Here is an 18,123-nt window from a genome sequence, read left to right as displayed (position 1 = left end):
GTGCCCTCCGCTCCCACCCTCATTATATGGATCAAACTAATAAATTGATGTCTCCTTATCTTTACTATGTTTACTTCAAAATAACTGTGTCTATCTGTGATTCCACACCGCTGCTTGGAAGTATGGCGCGCCTGCGCACTGAGCGGGTTCTTCACGTAATCCCCCATCGTAACTCCTCATAAAATACAGATCAAACTTCAAACTGGTAAGTTCTCGTTTAATCTTACTATTCTACTCCTATAACTTGTGAACTTGTCTGTATCTCTCTTTCTCCTCCCCTGACTCTCAGTCTGAAGAAGGGTTTCGACCCGAATCGTCACCTTTTCCTTCGCTCCATAGATGCTGCCTGTCCCGCTGAGTTTCTCCTTTATTTTTTACCTACCTTTGACAATTAAAGGGCCTATCCCACTTGGCCGTCTTTTGCGCGTAATTTACGCGACACGACGCACGCGTCGCAGGATTTTGCGATGTGCAAAATCTTCGCACGCCATCTGCGTGACGCGCAAATGACGATCAAGTGGGACAGGCCCTTAAATCATTAGGGGGCGCCGTCCAGTTGGGTATGGCTGCCCAGCCTGCAGCTGTCTGTCTTTTCACTTCTTTCTTTTATTTGTACTGTGTTAAAAAGTGTTTTGTTTGGAGGTCTATTCTTTTTTAAGTGGGAGGTGGGGGGGTAGGGGGAAGCTGCTTTTCCTGGTCCCTACCTTGTCGGAGTGGCGGCTTTTCTCCGGGCAGCATATTCGACCCGTCCCCGCGGCCTACCAACGGGTCTGGAGCGGCGTTTCCTGAGGGGACCGGCCAGAACCACGGCTTCGGCGGCGGCGCAGCATTGGAGCGCTATCGCCGAGCGGTGCGGGCGATGCCTCGCCCGGGTCGCCGCGCTGGAGCTCCGGAATGCTCAGAGCGTAGGTGAACATCGCGGAGCTGTGGGGACTGTTCAGCGGCGCTGACTTTAACATCGGGAGCCTGGGATCTCTCGCCGAGATCGCCAGTGGTGGAGCTCCGTCCGGCGCGGCCTGTTGGCTTCGGAAGCCGCGGTCTCCGGTAAGGGAAGCGGCCGTTCCAGGCACCCCAAGCCGCTGAGAGGGTTTTCCCGACCCTGGAGCACCATCACCCGGCAAGAGGGCCTGAAACATCGGGCCCCGTAGCGGCGACTGCGGAGGCCTCAATAGGCCCGACTATGGGTGGACAAGGGGATGGGGACTGGACTTTGTGCCTTCCCTCACTGTGGGAACCATTGTGGGGGGATGTTTTTATGTTTATTGTTAAATTCTTTAATGTTGTGTCTTATCTTTATTTGTGTGCTGCATGGCAAGTGTAATTTCACTACACCAATTGGTGTATGTGATAATAAATGTCCTTTGTATCCTTGTATCATTTGACAACATTGCAGTGCTGGAAAATAGCGATTTCTTTCTTTAAAATAAAATGTAGAGTGTGCTCTGCATGCATTTGTCACCAACCTGTGCATGTGCCAGTCTTTCATATACAGACAACCCCGTGGAGATGAATATCTGCTCCCCCTGTGCTCTCTCCAGTAACTGAGATAATCCCGTAACGGCATGTTATGCTTTGGGTTTGCATTGTATTCCTTAACATCACAGTTGGCCACGGGTACCACGCAATCTCCTGCAGGGCCAAGGGGAATGGTATGGACGGCAATAGAAGAAGAGTGATGAGGCATTGTTCAATTATTTAATCATTTAACAATTCCAAAACAACAGTGTTTGAAGTTTCAATGATGAGACACAAAGTAACTCAGTGGGTCAGGTAGCATCTCTGGAGAAAATGGACAGGTGATGTTTTGGGACGGAACCTTTCTTCAGAGTTCAAAGTTTCATCTGGTACAGAAGACTTATTACTAGAAAGTGTGTAACATTTAAACCAACAAAATTTGAGGGCTCAGTCTGAAGAACGATCCCGACCTGAAACGTCACCTCCTGAAACGTCACCTCTCCACGTTTGTTAGAGATAATAGACAATAGGTGCAGGTGGGCCATTCGGCCCTTCGAGCCAGCACCGCCATTCAATGTGATCATGGATGATCATCCCCAATCAGTACCCCGTTCCTGCCTTCTCCCCATATCCCCTGACTCCGCTATCTTTAAGAGCCCTATCTAGTTCTCTCTTGAAAATATCCAGAGAATCTGCCTCCACCGCCCTCTGAGGCAGAGAATTCCACACTCACAACTCTCTGTGTGAAAACGTGTTTCCTCATCTCCGTTCTAAATGGCTTACCCCTTATTCTTAAACTGTGGCCCCTGGTTCTGGACTCCCCCAACATCGGGAACATGTTTCCTGCCTCTAGCGTGTCCAACCCCTTAATAATCTTATATGTTTCAATAAGATCCCCTCTCATCCTAAATTACAGAGTATACAAACCCAGCCACTCCATTCTCTCAGCATATGACAGTCCCGCCATCCTGGGAATTAACTTTGTAAACCTACGCTGCACTCCCTCAATAGCAAGAATGTCCTTCCTCAAATTTGGGGACCAAAACTCAAGTTCAGGTTCAAGTGAGTTTATTGTCATGTGTCCCTGATAGGACTATGAAATTCTTGCTTTGCTTCAGCACAACAGAACATAGTAGGCATTGACTACAGAACAGATCAGTGTGTCCATATACCATTATATAAATATATACACACATGAATAAATAAACTGATAAAGTGCAAATAACAGATAATGGGTCATTAATGTTCAGAGTTTTGTCCGAGCCAAGTTTAATAGCCTGATGGCTGTGGGGAAGTAGCTATTCCTGAACCTGGTCGTTGCAGACTTCAGGTTCCTGTACCTTCTACCTGAAGGTAGCGGGGAGATTAGTGTGTGGCCAGGAAGGTGTGGGTCCTTGATGATACTGCCAGCCTTTTTGAGGCAGCGACTGCAATAAATCCCCTCGATGGAAGGGAGGTCAGAGCTGATGATGGACTGGGCAGTGTTTACTACTTTTTGTAGTCTTTTCCTCTCCAGGGCGCTCAAGTTGCCGAACCAAGCCATGATGCAACCGGTCAGCATGCTCTCTACTGTGCACCTGTAGAAGTTAGAACTGTACCTGTAGAACCTGTAGAACTGCACACAATACTCCAGGTGTGGTCTCACTAGGGCCCTGTACAACTGCAGAAGGGCCTCTTTGTTCCTATTCTGCCTGACCCGCTGAGTTACTCCAGCACTCTGTGTCTTGTTTTGGAGAATACAAACGTTGATACCATTGGGAAGCTCACAACCCAACAGTATGAACATTGAATGCCCCACTGCATCAGTCTGAAGAAGAGTCCCAACCTGAAACATTGACCAGAGATGCTGCCTGACCTGCTGAGTTACTCCAGCACTTTAGTGTTTTGTTTGAATTTATTTTCTTAAATGTCCGAAAAAAGGATTCTGTCAAATTTCTACAGATGGAAAGTATTCTGACGGGGTGTATCTCAGCCTGGAGTCACAAATGCTTTGCTTGACTGCCTGAACTGCAGAGTAGTGAACACAGCCCAGTCCATCACAGGTAGACACAAAATGTTGGAGTAAAGGGGCTGTCCCACTGCGGCGACCAAATTCGCGAGTTTAGAAGAGTTTGAAAAAATGAAGACCTCCTTCAACTTTGTAGACGACCTCCCTTCGACTATGTTGAAGACTATCTACAACTACCTTCGATTACGCTCGATTACCTATGAATAACTTGCTGACCTACTACGACCTACTTCGATTACACCTACGAGTAAAAAATATAGATTTTTTCCATGGCGACCATTTTTTTTTACTTGCGGGAAATTTTCAACATGTTGAAAATTCGCCGCGACCTAGCTGAGGCCTCATGTAGACGGGGACTACCCTCGAGCATGAAGGTGAGTAAAGGGCCTGTCCCACTTTCACGACCTAATTCACAACCTCTGCCGAGTTTGCCCTTAACTCATACTCGCAGCATGATCGTCACGAGGTCGTAGGTAGGTCGTAGCAGGCCGTGATGCTAGTCGTAGGTACTCGTGGCAGCAATTAGGTCGGGGCGTTTTTCTAGCCTGATGAAAAATGTCCACGAGTAAAAAAGGTCGTGTATTAGGTCTTGAAAGTGGGACAGGCCCTTAACTCAGCGGGTGAGGCAGCGTCTCTGGAGAGAAGGAATGGGCGATATTTCGGGTCGAGACCCTTCTTCAGACTCTATGTTTTGGTTCGAGACCCTTCTTCAGACAGTCCATCACAGGCTCCTCACTTCCTTCCATCCAGTCCATATTAACTGTGCGTTGCATCAGGAAGGACAGAGGTATCATCAAGGATGCTGCCACCCTGGCCATTCCAGTTTTTCTCCCTTCTACATTCTGGGAGAAGATGCAGGACCTTGAGCAAACCACAAAGTGCTGGAGGAATGCAGCAGCTCAGATAGAATATGTAGAGGGAAATAGACAGGCGATGTTTCGGCTTGGGATCCTTCTTCAGACTAAAAGCTTGGATAGTCAGACTGAAGAACATCTTTGTTTCAACTGCTTTCCCACTCCAGCACTAATCATCTCTTTCATATTCCATTCTTACCTCTACCTCATTTGGTTATTCCATAATTGCACTTCAGTTCAGTTAAGTTTAGAGATACAGCGTGGAAACAGGCTCTTACAGCCCATCAAGTCCGCGCCGACCAGCGATCACCCGTACACTAGTTCTATCCTACTCACTAGGGACAATTTGCAGAAGCCAATTAACCTACAAACCTGTACGTCTTTGGAGTGTGGGCGGAATCCGGAGCACCCGGAGAAAACCCACGCAAGTCACGGGGAGAGGGTACAAACGCCGTACAGACAGCACCAGTAGTCAGGATCGAACCCGGGTCTCTGTAAGGCAGCAACTGTACTGCTGCACCTCTATGCTGTACTTTTTTACACCACTTCAATTTGCATCCTAATCTTTGCATTTTCAAGAGTCAAGAGAGTTTTATTGTCATGTGCCCCAGATAGGACAATGAAATTCTTGCTTGCTGCAGCACAACAGAATATGTAAACATAATACAGAACAGGAGATAAAATTGCATTTGACATTGGATTTATGGTTTTATCTATTATTACTGTAATATTACAGTATCTTCGTTCTCTTTGATCTCTCGTTTTCACACCTTACCCTTCCGTATCTCTATGTCTCCCTCTCCCCCTACTCATATATCTCGGTTCTCAGCCCAAAACATCACCCATGCCTTCTCTCCAGGCATGGAGACAATACCTGTCATCAAAGCACAGCACCTCATATTTCGCTTGAGCAGCTTACAACCCAGTGATATGAAAATGATTTCTCTAACTTCAAGGAACCCTTGCATCCCCCCCTCTCTCCATCCCTCCCCCATCCCAGTTCTCCAACTAGTTCTCCAACTAATATTTCCTGATTAAATATTACTGTTTGGATGCCTCTGTGATACTTTCCCCTTAGCAAACAATGATGCATTCTACATTTTGTTTAAGAAGGAACTGTAGATGCTGGAAAATCGAAGGTAGACAAAAATGCTGGCGAAACTCAGCAGGTGAGGCAGCATACCATACACACCGATGTAGATAAATGGGGATACTGTGGATAGGGTGAGCTGCTTTAAATACCTGGGAATCCACATATCAGAGGATCTGACATGGACATCGCACGCTGCAGCACTGTTAAGGCAAGGCAGCGCCTTTACCACCTCAGGCAATTGAGGAAATTCAGAGTGTCTCTGAGGATCCTCCAGTGCTTCCACTCAGCGGCTGTGGAAAGCATCTTGTCCGGAAACATCCCGATATGGTTTGGGAACTGCTCTGCCCAGGACAAGAAGGCTCTGCAGAGAGTGCTGCGTTCGGCCGAACGCACTATGGGAACTACACTCGCCCCCCCTGCAGGAACTATACATCAGAAGGTGCAACTCCAGAGCCAACAAGATCATGGGGGACCCCTTCCACCCCTGCAACGGACTGTTCCAGTTGCTACGGTCAGGCAAACGCCTCCGTTGCCATGCTGTGAGAACGGAGAGGATGAGAAGGAGTTTCTTCCCAGAGACCATTAGGACTGTAAACTCCTATCTCACCAGGGACTAACTTTACTGGACCTTTTTACTGTTGTGTGATGTCTTTTTAAAATTGCTGTTTTTTCTTTTTTTTTCTCCCACAAATATGTAATTACTTTATTCTGTTCCATTCTGTTTTGTAGTTTTTTGCACAATCCGCGAGCATTGCCACTTTCATTTCACTGCACATCTCGTATGTGTATGTGACGAATAAACTTGATCTATGTGGTTTTGACCCGAAACGTCACCTATTCCTTCGCTCCATAGACGCTGCCTCACCCGCTGAGTTTCTCCAGCATTTTTGTCTACCTCCACTCGACATTTTCTTGTCACCCTACGTCACCCATTCCTTCTCTCCAGACTTGCTGCCCGTCCCGTTGAGTTTTATTCCAGCATTTTGTGTCTATTACTGTATGAATGTTGTTCGTGCCAAGTTTCATGAGAAAAGGGAATTACACCCTGCTGTACATCACAATGAACTAATGTGAATCAGGACAACAGGACACTGACCAAAGTGTTTCAGCAGGTGCTCAAAGTCAGGGCTCCCGTCGGCTCGCACCCACGTTTGCCGGCTTCTCCAGTCCGCGGTGAACTCGGGCGACAGAATGCACGGGTAGTTAGGGAGCAGAAAGTCTCGGAAAAAATCAGAGTAACTCAGATCAGCTTTGCGTAGGTAATCGAGTTTCCGACCGTTGTGAAACTGGTCGCAAGAAGGTCGATCACTTTGGTAAAAACTCAGTGCTGTGCTCAAGGTCTCCTTGTTCATGTTCGGTATTCTCTGTGCTTCACGGGATGTAAACGGACCTCAATGATTCTTCAATCCCTCTCAACTTTCCTTCCTTCACTCCTGAAGAATCCTACCCTCCAAAGTAGAAACAGCACAATCAATGGTCATTAGATTTAGTCATCAAGTCAAGTCAAGTCACTTTTATTTATATAGCACATTTACAAAGCAACTCTCGCTGGCCAAAGTGTTTTACATTGGTATAAGAATAGTATAACAAACAACATTGGTTCATAGATTAAATACAAACATCACTACATATATATTGCCCTCGCTCAGAGGATGTCAAGAAAGGCTTGGGAGTAGAGATGAATTGTAAGTCTCGACTTAAAGGAGTCGATGGAGGGGGCAGTTCTGATGGGAAGAGAGATGCTGTTCCACAGTCTAGGAGCTGCAACCGCAAAGGCTCGGTCGCCCCTGAGCTTATGCCTAGACTGCGGGATGTTCAGCAACCCCAAGTTGGCCGATCTGAGGGACCTGGAGGTGGTGTGGTGGGTAAGCAGACAAGTCAAGTCAAGTTTATTCGTCACATACACATACGAGATGTGCAGTGAAATTAAAAGAGGCAATGCTCGCGGACTTTGTGCAAAAAGACAAACAAACAACCAAACAAACTACAAACTTTAGTCATGGTGCCGTTTAGTCATGAGAGTAGCATGCCTTACTCAGAGAGAACCCAGTATCTGGAAGAATACTAAACCCTCTCATGCATGTTTTGTTTAAGAAAGAACTGCAGATGCTGGAAAAATCCAAGGTGGACAAAAATGCTGGAGAAACTCAGCGGGTGAGGCAGCATCTATGGAGCGAAGGAACAGGTGACGTCTCGAGTCGGGACCCTTCTTCAGACTGATGTGGGGGGGGGGGGGGGGGCAGGAAGAAGAAAGGAAGGGGCGGAGACAGTAGGCTGTGGGAGAGCTGGGAAGGGGAGGAGAAAGCAGGGACTACCTGAAATTGGTGAAGTCAATGTTCATACCGCTGGGGTGTAAACTACCCAAGCAAAATATGAGATGCTGCTCCTCAATTTGCAGTGTGACTCACTCTGGTTATGGAGGAGGCCCAGGATAGAAAGGTCGGATTCGGAATGGGAGGGGGAGTTGAAGTGCTGAGCCACCGGGAGATCAGTGTTAAAGAAGGAACTGCAGATGCTGGAAGATCGAAGGTACACAAAAATGCTGGAGAAACTCAGCGGGTGCAGCAGCATCTATGGAGCGAAAGAAATAGGTGACGTTTCGGGCCGAAACCCTTCTTCAGACTGATGGTGGGTGGGGGGGGGAGAAGGAAGGAAAAAGGGAGGAGGAGGAGCCCGAGGGCGGGGGGATGGGAGGAGACAGCTCGAGGGTTAAGGAAGGGGAGGAGACAGCAAGGGCTAGCAAAATTGGGAGAATTCAATGTTCATGCCATCCGGACGCAAGCAACCCAGGCAGAATATGAGGTGCTGTTCCTCCAATTTCCGGTGTTGCTCACTCTGGCAATGGAGGAGACCCAGGACAGAGAGGTCGGATTGGGAATGGGAGGGGGAGTTGAAGTGCTGAGCCACCGGGAGTTCAGGTAGGTTATTGCGGACTGAGCGGAGGTGTTCGGCGAAACGATCGCCCAACCTCCGCTTAGTCTCACCGATGTAAATCAGCTGACATCTACAGCAGCGGATGCAGTAGATGAGGTTGGAGGAGATACAGGTGAACTTTTGTCGCACCTGGAACGACTGTTTGGGTCCTTGAATGGAGTCGAGGGGGGAGGTGAAGGGACAGGTGTTGCATTTCTTGCGATTGCAACGGAAAGTGCCCGGGGAGGGGGTGGTGCGGGAGGGAAGGGAAGAATTGACAAGGGAGTTGCGGAGGGAGCAGTCTTTGCGGAAGGCAGACATGGGGGGAGATGGGAAGATGTGGCGAGTGGTGGGGTGGGGTCACGTTGGAGGTGGCGGAAATGGCGGAGGATTATTTGTTGTATTTGCCGGCTGGTGGGGTGAAAGGTGAGGACTAGGGGGACTCTGCCCTTGTTGCGAGTGCGGGGATGGGGAGAGAGAGCAGTGTTGCGGGGTATGGACGAGACCCTGGTGCGAGCCTCATCTATGGTGGAGGAGGGGAATCCCCGTTCCCTGAAGAGCGAGGACATTTCCGATGCCCTGGTGTGGAACGTCTTATCCTGGGAACAGATGCAGCGTAGGCGGAGGAATTGGGAGTAGGGGATGGAGTCTTTACAGGGGGTAGGGTGGGAAGACGTGTAGTCCAGATAGCCATGTGAGTCAGTGTATGTCGGTCAGAAGTCTGTCCCCTGCAATGGAGTATCAGGTTGGTTAATGTGAACTGAGCGGAGGTGTTGGGCGAGGCGATCGCCAAGCCTGCCCTTGGTCTCACCGATGTCGAGTGATTGCAGTTGCAGTAAAGTTCTGCCAAGCCTCACACAAAAACATTGAACAGGCCCACCACAAATTTTCCAGCACCCTTGGTTCCAGAGCCTTTTTGGATTATCTGTGTTGCTGGGCCGACAGAGGTCGGGGCCTCCGAGAGGAGTCCAGCGGTACCGGAATGTTCCGCCTAGGCCGCCGGTGGGGGTGGGGGGGGGGGGAAGAAACCGGCACCGCAAAGTCGGCCGTGGATATCGGCGATGGGGACGGATCTGCCGGAGTTCCAGAGCCCCGGCCGCAGGGGGCAGATTCCACCCGCCGATCAGCCGTGGTAGTCCCGATGAGGTCGGGATCGGTCGCCTCATCCGGCCTAGGCACCACATTTTCAGGGGGACTTCAAGTGCGCACGCATGATTTTGGTCCGGATTAAAGGAGGCGTTGGCATCGGCACAACGGAATACTATATTCCGTTGTGCTAATGCAAAGTAAGAATTTTATTGTCCTATCTGGGACATGTGACAATAAACTCTCTTGACTTGACTTGACTTGACTTGACAATGTCATTTACCACCAGATAAGCACAAACTTATTGGATGAATTTCCATCCTTTCATAGAAACATAGAAAATAGGTGCAGGAGTAGGCCATTCGGCCCTTCGAGCCTGCACCGCCATTCAATATGATCATGGCTGATCATCCAATTCAGTATCCTGTACCTGCCTTCTCTCCATACCCCCTGATCCCTTTAGCCACAAGGGCCACATCTAACTCCCTCTTAAATATAGCCAATGAACTGGCCTCAACTACCTTCTGTGGCAGAGAATTCCACAGATTCACCACTCTCTGTGTGAAAAATGTTTTCCTCATCTCGGTCCTAAATGATTTCTCCCTTATCCTTAAACTGTGACCCCTTGTTCTGGACTTCCCCAACATCGGGAACAATTTTCCTGCAACTAGCCTGTCCAACCCCTTAAGAATTTTGTAAGTTTCATGAAAAGAAAATGCTGGAAATTGATTGGTCAGGCAGAATCTGAAGAGACGGGAACAAAGTGAGTGTTTCAGCTCAATGTCCAATTAGGGGCACAGTATTATTTGCATTGTAGTGGGCAGTTCTGGTCGCCCATTACAAGGAAGGATGTCGAAGCTTCAGATAGGCTGCAGAGGAGCTTTATCCGAATGATCCTTGGATTAGATGGACAGAGTTGGAGAGACTTGGATTGTTTTCTCAGGTACGGCAGAGGTTGCGGGGAGACCTGATAGAAGTGTATAAGAAGACCACACCTGGAGTATTGTGTGCAGTTTTGGTCCCCTAATTTGAGGAAGGACATTCTTGCTATTGAGGGAGTGCAGCGTAGGTTTACAAGGTTAATTCTCGGGATGGCGGGACTGTCATATGCTGAGAGAATGGAGCGACTGGGCTTGTATACTATGGAGTTTAGAAGGATGAGAGGGTGTCTTATTGAAACATTTAAGATTATTAAGGGTTTGGACACGCTAGAGGCAGGAACCATGTTCCCGATGTTGGGGGAGTCCAGAACCAGGGGCCACAGTTTAAGAACGGAGACGAGGAAACACTTTTTCTCACAGAGAGTGGTGAGTCTGTGGAATTCTCTGCCTCAGAGGGCGGTGGAGGCAGGTTCTCTGGATACTTTCAAGTGAGAGCTAGATAGGGCTCTTAAAAATAGCGGAGTCAGGGGATATGGGAATATGGGAGAAGGCAGGAACGGGGTACTGATTGGGGATAATCAGCCATGATCACATTGAATGGCGGTGCTGGTTCGAAGGGCCGTATGGCCTACTCCTGCACCTATTGTCTATTGTCTATTATGTGAGGCGTAGGTGGTTGAATGGTTCCTTTGTTATCACATGTACCAAGGTATAGTGAGGTTCTTTTTTTGCATACAGATCAATGAGAATATTGTACATAAGTACAATAGACAGAATATTTTTCCCAGTATGGAAAAATCAAACACTAGAGGGCAGAGTTTAGTTTAGTTTAGAGATACAGCGCGGAAACAGGCCCTTCGGCCCACCCAGTCTGCACCAATCAGCGACCCCCGCACACTAACACTATCCTAAATTTACATGTACCAAGTCAATTAGCCTACAAACCTGTATGTCTTTGGAGTGTGGTGAAAACTGGGGCACCTGGAGAAAACCCACGCAGGTCACGGGGAGAACGTACAAACTCCGTACGGGCAGCACCCGTAGTCAGGATCCAACCCGGGTCTCTAGCGCTGTGAGGCCGCCCATACTCTAGTCACTTTGGGTCTATCTAAAGATAAGAGTTGGTCTTGGTATCGTGTTCAGTACAGACATTGTGGGCTGAAGGGCCTGTTCCTGTGCTGTTATATGTTCTGGCACTAAAGCCTGCTGATACCATGTGTAGGAAAGAACTGCAGATGCTGGTTTAAATCGAAGGTAGACACAAAATGCTGGAGTAACTCAGCGAGACAGGCAGCATCTCAGGAGAGAAGGACTCAAATCTGAAGAAGGGTCTCGTCCCGAATTGTCACCCATCCCTTCTCTCCAGAGATGCTGCCTGTCCCACTGAGTTACTCCAGCATTTTGTGTCTACCTGCTTATACCATGCTGGATCTTTCCATCCATCACCCATCCTTGCCTCTGCAGCACCTCTGAGCAGACACAGACCCAGCTACACATGGTCCCTGACTCACCGCTGCCATCAACCAAGCAGGAAGACTGCAGCCATTCAGTTGATAAGTTCGAGGAGCAGATTAGTCTATTCGGCCCATCGAGTCTACTCCACCATTCAATCAATGCTGATCTATCTCTCCCTCCTAACCCCATTCTCCTGCCTTCTCCCCATAACCCCTCACACCCGTACTCATCAAGATTTTGTCAATCCCCGCTTTAAAAATCATTAAATCTTAAAAATCTGTCAATGTTCGCCTTAAAAATATTTACATTATAAATCGTTATTTGATATTAACCCTGTGCTGTATTGTTCTTATACTAATATGATTCATATGGATATGATTACTATTAATATTATATATTATTATTGATAATCACAAAATCTTAAACATCTTTAAAAATCTCAAAAATCTGTCAATCTCCACCTTTAAAAATCTTCATGTTATAAATCGTTATTATTTGATATTAATATAAACCGTCCTATGCCATACAGTTTTTACATTATTAACCTTCTGTGCTGTACTTATATTAATATTATTAATATTAATGATTAATATTATTGATATCATTAAATCCAACCGCGGGAGCCTGAGGCCTTAACATCGTGGAGCTCGCGGTCCCTGGTTCGGGGCCGACTTCGGGAGATCCAACCGCAGGAGCCCCGATCGCGGGAGTTTCGACCGCCGGCTGCAGGAGCTTCGATCACCCCGACTGCAGATGGTTCGATTCCCCCGACCGCGGGAGAATAACGAGGGAAGATTAGATTTTATTGCCTTCCATCACAGTGAGGAACGTGGGGAAATCCGCTGCGGTGGATGTTTATGTTAACTTTTATGTATATGTGTGTCCTGTTGCTTTTTTTTAGCATGGCTGTATGGCAATCGAGTTTCACTGTACCTTAATTGGTACATGTGACAATAAACAGACTTTTGAAGCCTTTGAAATCTTAAATTTTTAAAAAAAACCTCAAAAGTCTATCTCCGCCTTTAAAAATCACGTTATAAATTTTAATTATTTGATGTTAACCTTCCTGAACTCATATTGTTAATATTAATGATAAATATTATTGATAATAAAATCATTAAATCTTTAAAAATTCCCAAAAAATCTATCAATCTCTGCCTTTAAAAATTACAAATCAAGTTACTATCTGATAATACTAATATTTCTTTACTGTACTTATATTATTAATATTAAATGACAAATATTGATAATATTTGATAATAATAGATAATGTAATAATTACCTCAAATAATAAGCTTTAAATCTTAAAAATAATTTAATTATTACATTTTAAAAATCTTATATTTCATAAAATCTGTGAATCAGCTTTTAAATAAGGTTATTGGTATAATCTATAGATTATTGAGATGTATTGATGGTAGTATGATCGGGCTGAGGGCTGGGCCTGTCAGCAAGGCGCGGCCAACATTAAGCAGCCGGGCCGAGTGGCCTCACAACACACATGCAAACACACACCTTTACCTGCCCGGCCTCCCGCCAACCGCCATCGTCAGCCCGCCGCCATCTTCATCGCGGGGCGCAGAGGGGGAGGGGCTCGGGGATGAGATAACGTGATGACGATAAGGGGGCGTAGATGGGGGTTGGGGATGAGAGACGTGATGACGGTAAGGTGGGGGGGGGTGGTTGGGGGATGAGATGACGTGCTGACGTCATGACGGTGAGGGGGGCTTGGAGATGAGGCGTAGATGGGGGTTTGGGATGAGATGACGTGATGACGGTTAGGTGGGGGAGAGGTTGGGGGAGGAGATGACGTGCTGACGTCATGACGGTGAGGGGGGCTTGGAGATGAGGCGTAGATGGGGGTTTGGGATGAGATGACGTGATGACGGTTAGGTGGGGGAGGAGATGACGTGCTGACGTCATGACGGTGAGGGGGGCTTGGAGATGAGGCGTAGATGGGGGTTTGGGATGAGATGACGTCATGACGGTTAGGTGGGGGTGAGGTTGGGGGAGGAGATGACGTGCTGACGTCATGACGGTGAGTGGGGCTTGGAGATGAGGCGTAGATGGGGGTTTGGGATGAGATGACGTCATGACGGTTAGGTGGGGGTGAGGTTGGGGGATGAGGTGACGTGCTGACGTCACGACGGTGAGTGGGGCTTGGAGTTGTGACGACATGATAACGATGAGGGGGCGGAGAACGATGGGATAACGTTTTGTCGACGAGTTGGGGATGGGGAATGAGATTACGTGATGACGTATGACGGTGAGGTGGGGGGTTGGGTTGGGGATGAGATGACGTGCAGACGTCACGACGGTGAGTGGGGCTTGGAGATGAGACGACGTGATGATGATGAGGGGGCGGAGAACATTGGGATGACGTTATGACGTCGAGGTGGGGATGGGGAGGGTTGGTGAATGAGATTGCGTGATGACGTCATGGCGGCGAGGGGGAGTGTTGAGGATGAAATGCCGTGATGACTCGATGGGCTGAATAGCCTATTTCTGCTACTACAACTCATGAATTTAGTTCAATTTAGTTTTGATCCGTGCTGGCCAATGGTCATCCGTACACTAGTTCCATCCTACACACTTGGGACAATGTAAATAAGCTGATTAACCTACAAACCTCTTTGGAGTGTGGGATGAAACCAGAGCACCTGGAGAAAACCCATATGGTTACAGGGAAACCAAGCAAACCACAGGCAACACCCGAGGTCAGGATCGAACCCGGGTCTCTGGTGCTGCCGGGTTCGATCATGATCCGATTCTCTGTGTATCTCTGTCCGTGTCTCTGTTTCTGTTGCTGTCCTTATCTCTGGGTTTGTCTCTGTGTCTCTGTCTCTCACTCTCTGTGAGGGAGCCTCCGGGAACCGCACGGAAACCTTGGGTGGGACACAAAGTCTCCAGAGGTTTCCGACCAGGTTTCCTAAGTGGGACAGGGACATTACTCTCTCTGTGTCCCTGTGTTTCTCTCTGTCTCTCTGTGTGGGATTCATTCTTCAATCTCTCTCCTCCCCCTCTCCTCTGTCCCCTTCTCCCCTTCTCCCCTCCTCTCCTCCACCTCTCTCCCCCTCTCTCTCACTCCCCTACTTCTCTCTCCCCTCCCCTCCCAGATAGGACAATGAAATTCTTGCTTGCTCCCATACTCTCTCCCCCTCCCCTCTCTCCCCCTCCCTCTCCTCTCTCCCCCTCCCTCTCCTCTCTCCATCCCCTCCCCCCTCCTCCCCTCTCCTCTCTCCCTCCTCCCCTCTCCTCTCTCCCTCCCCCTCTCTCCCTCCTCTCCCTCCCCTCCCTCTCTCTCTCCCCTTTTCCCCTCCCCTCTCTCCCTCTCTCTCTCCCCCTCTTTCTCTCACCCTCTCTCCCCCTCCTCTCTCCCCTCCCTCTCCCCCCTCTCAGCTCTCTCCCCTCTCTCTCAGGGCTGGGTGGTTGACAGCCGCAGTCAGGGGACTGCGCCTTTAAGAGGGCGGGCCGCTGCGGGGAAGATGACGGCGGGGGCGGGGTCGCGGCCCTTAGCAACGTGTCGCCGCTGCAGCCTCACCTCCACCCCCGCCCGCCCGCCATCGCCCACAACTCCTCTCACCGCAGCCGACTCGGCCACTCTCCCCTCCTCAACCCCGGCAGATGTGGCACAAACGGCTGCAACTCTGCTTCACTTTATCGCTTCTTATTTCACCAACAAGGTGAGGGGGTGTCGGCCCTTAGCAACGTGTCGCCGCCGCCGCAGCCTCCTCCCTCCCTCCCTCCCCCCGCCCTTTAACTCCCTCCCTCTCACCGCCCGCCACCGCCTGCAGATGTGGCACAAACGGCTGCAACTCTGCTTCTCGCTGCTCTACACCGCCTCTTATTTCACCAACAAGGTGAGGGTCACAAGTGATAGGAGCAGAATTAGGCCGTTCGGCCCATCCAGTCTACTCCACCATTCAATCATTGGCTGACCTATCTCTCCCTCCTAACCCCATTCTCCTGCCTTCTCCCCATAACCCCTGACACCCGCACTAATCAACAATCTATCTATCTCTGCTTTAAATATATCCACTGACTTGTGGCCTCCACAGCCGTCTGTGGCAAAGAATCCCACAGATTCACCACCCTCTGACTGAACAAGTTTCTCCTCATCTCCTTCCTAAAGGAATGTCCTTTAATTCTGAGTCTGTGACCTCTGGTCCTAGACTCTCCCACTAGTGGAAACATCCTCTCCACATCCACTCTATCCCGGCCGAGTAATTTAGTCCGGATTAAAGGAGGTGCCGGATCACCAGTTGCCGGATAATCAGTGGCGAACCTGAAGATACAATTATGAAAGGCATAGATGGAGTAGACAGTCAGATTCACAACACTCTGACTGAAGAAGTTTCTCCTTGTCTCCTTCCTAAAGAAACATCCTTTAATTCTGAGGCTGTGACCTCTGGTCCTAGACTCTCCCACTAGTGGAAACATCCTCTCCACATCCAAGCCTTTCACTATTCTGTAATGTTTCATTGAGGTTCCCCCCTCATTCTTCTAAACTCCAGCGAGTACAGGCCCAGTGCCGACAGACGCTCATCACATGTTAACCTACTCATTCCAGGCCGATGGGATGGAACTGCAGGACATTCGGCCCCTCCAGCCTGTGCTGCCCCTCAGCAACTTCACTGGTGATCTTTATCTCAGCATTATGTCCCTGTCCCATCCCCATTCCTCTCCCCTACTCCACACCTCAACCCCTGGATGTTTCTGATCCACCAATCCATTAATCTCAGTTATGAGTAAATATAGCTATACTGGTGTTTGGTTAGGCTGCATTTGGATATAAGAGTCAAGAAGTGATGATGCAACTTCATAAGTGTTTGATAGAAGCTGGAGTAACTCAGCAGGTCAGACAGCATCTCTGGGGAAAAGCAACATCTTCATAGGTGTTTGGTTAGGCAGCATTTTTGGTGCATTTAGTCATGATGCAGCGTCATAGGTCTTTGATTAGGTTGCATTTAAGAGTCAGGAAGTCCTGAAGCATTTGTATATAAGAGTATATATTTGTGTGTAAGAGTAACAAAGTCATGATGCAGCTTCATAGGTTTTAGGTCAGGTTGCATTTGTATATCAGAGTCAATAGACAATAGGTGCAGGGGTAGGCCATCTGGCCCTTCGAGCCAGCACCGCCATTCAATGTGATCATGGCTGATCATCCCAAATCAATACCCCGTTCCTGCCTTCTCCCCATATCCCCTGACTCCACTATTTTTAAGAGCCCTATCTAGCTCTCTCTTGAAAGCATCCAGAGAACCGGCCTCCAGGCAGAGAATTCCACAGACTCACTACTCTCTGTGAGAAAAAGTGTTTCCTCGTCTCCGTTCTAAATGGCTTACTCCTTATTCTTAAACTGTGGCCCCTGGTTCTGGACTCCCCCAACATCAGGAACATATTTCCTGCCTCCAGCGTGTCCAAACCCTTAACAATCTTATATGTTTCAATGAGATACCCTCTCATCATTCTAAGTCAGGAAGTCAAGATGCATTTAAGATGCAGGTTCATAGGTCTTTGGTTAGGCTGCAGTTGTATATACGTCAGGAAGTCCTGATTCAACTTCATAGACTATTATTTTTATTATTGCTCTATTATTGTTTTTTTTAATGTGTACGTATGCGTGTGTATGTAGACACACAATGAACTTTTTTCTCATTTATTGTTTACAGTGTACTATGTTTGCATATTCTGTTGTGCTACTGCAAGTAAGATTTTCATTGTTCTATCTGGGACATGTGACAATAAAACACTGTTGACTAGGTCTGTGGTTAGATTGCATTTGTATGTAAGAGTCAGGAAGTCCTAATTTGTATACAAGAATCAGGAAGTCACGATGCCCCAGGTTCATAGGTCTTTGGTTTCATAGAAACATAGAAAATAGGTGCAGGAGTAGGCCATTCGGCCCTTCGAGCCTGCACTGCCATTCGATGTGATCATGGCTGATCATCCAACTCAGTATCCCATTCCTGCCTTCTCTCCATACCCCCTGATCCCTTTAGCCATAAGGGCCACATCTAACTCCCTCTTAAATATAGCCAATTAACTGGCCTCAACTACCTTCTGTGGCAGAGAATTCCACAGATTCACCACTCTCTGTGTAAAAAATGATTTTCTCATCTCGGTCCTAAAATACTTCTCTCTTATCCTTAAACTGTGACCCCTAGTTCTGGACTTTCCCAACATCGGGAATAATCTTCCTGCATCTAGCCTGTCCAACCCCTTAAGAATTTTGTAAGTTTCTATAAGATCCCCCCTCAATCTTCTAAATTCTAGCGTGAACAAGCCAAGTCTATCCACTCTTTCTTCATATGAAAGTCCTGACATCCCAGGATTGCATTTGGAGTTTTGTGTGACGTTCTGCTTGCCCCATCACAG

At 48.1% G+C, this 18,123-nt stretch overlaps 2 protein-coding genes across 5 annotated transcripts in view; one reads left to right on the top strand and one right to left on the bottom strand.

Moving 5' to 3' along the window:
* Positions 1-13,335, bottom strand: part of jmjd4 (jumonji domain containing 4) — a 35,466-nt gene extending 22,131 nt beyond the window's left edge. For 2 of the 4 annotated variants that reach the window (XR_004411827.1, XM_033020350.1), the window contains exons 1-3: positions 13,261-13,335; positions 6,507-6,853; positions 1,464-1,629 (exon numbers count right to left, since the gene is read on the bottom strand). Coding sequence is in view for 3 of the 4 variants with exons in the window: in XM_033020350.1 (XP_032876241.1) it covers positions 1,464-1,629; positions 6,507-6,762 (422 nt within the window). In the remaining variant the exon portion in view is untranslated. Of the gene's footprint in view, positions 1-1,463; positions 1,630-6,506; positions 6,854-11,235; positions 11,275-13,260 lie in introns of those variants that run through there. The other 2 variants (XM_033020351.1, XM_033020352.1) reach the window with 2 other exon arrangements.
* A 1,895-nt stretch (positions 13,336-15,230) lies between these two features.
* Positions 15,231-18,123, top strand: part of tmem241 (transmembrane protein 241) — a 120,429-nt gene continuing 117,536 nt past the window's right edge. The window contains exon 1 of the mRNA XM_033020422.1: positions 15,231-15,605. Coding sequence (XP_032876313.1) covers positions 15,231-15,605 — 375 coding nt within the window. The remainder of the gene's footprint in view (positions 15,606-18,123) is intronic.

The sequence above is a fragment of the Amblyraja radiata genome, chromosome 4 (genome assembly GCF_010909765.2).
Source record: "Amblyraja radiata isolate CabotCenter1 chromosome 4, sAmbRad1.1.pri, whole genome shotgun sequence".
Lineage (NCBI taxonomy): Eukaryota > Metazoa > Chordata > Chondrichthyes > Rajiformes > Rajidae > Amblyraja > Amblyraja radiata.
This window is presented reverse-complemented; position numbering and strand designations above follow the sequence as displayed.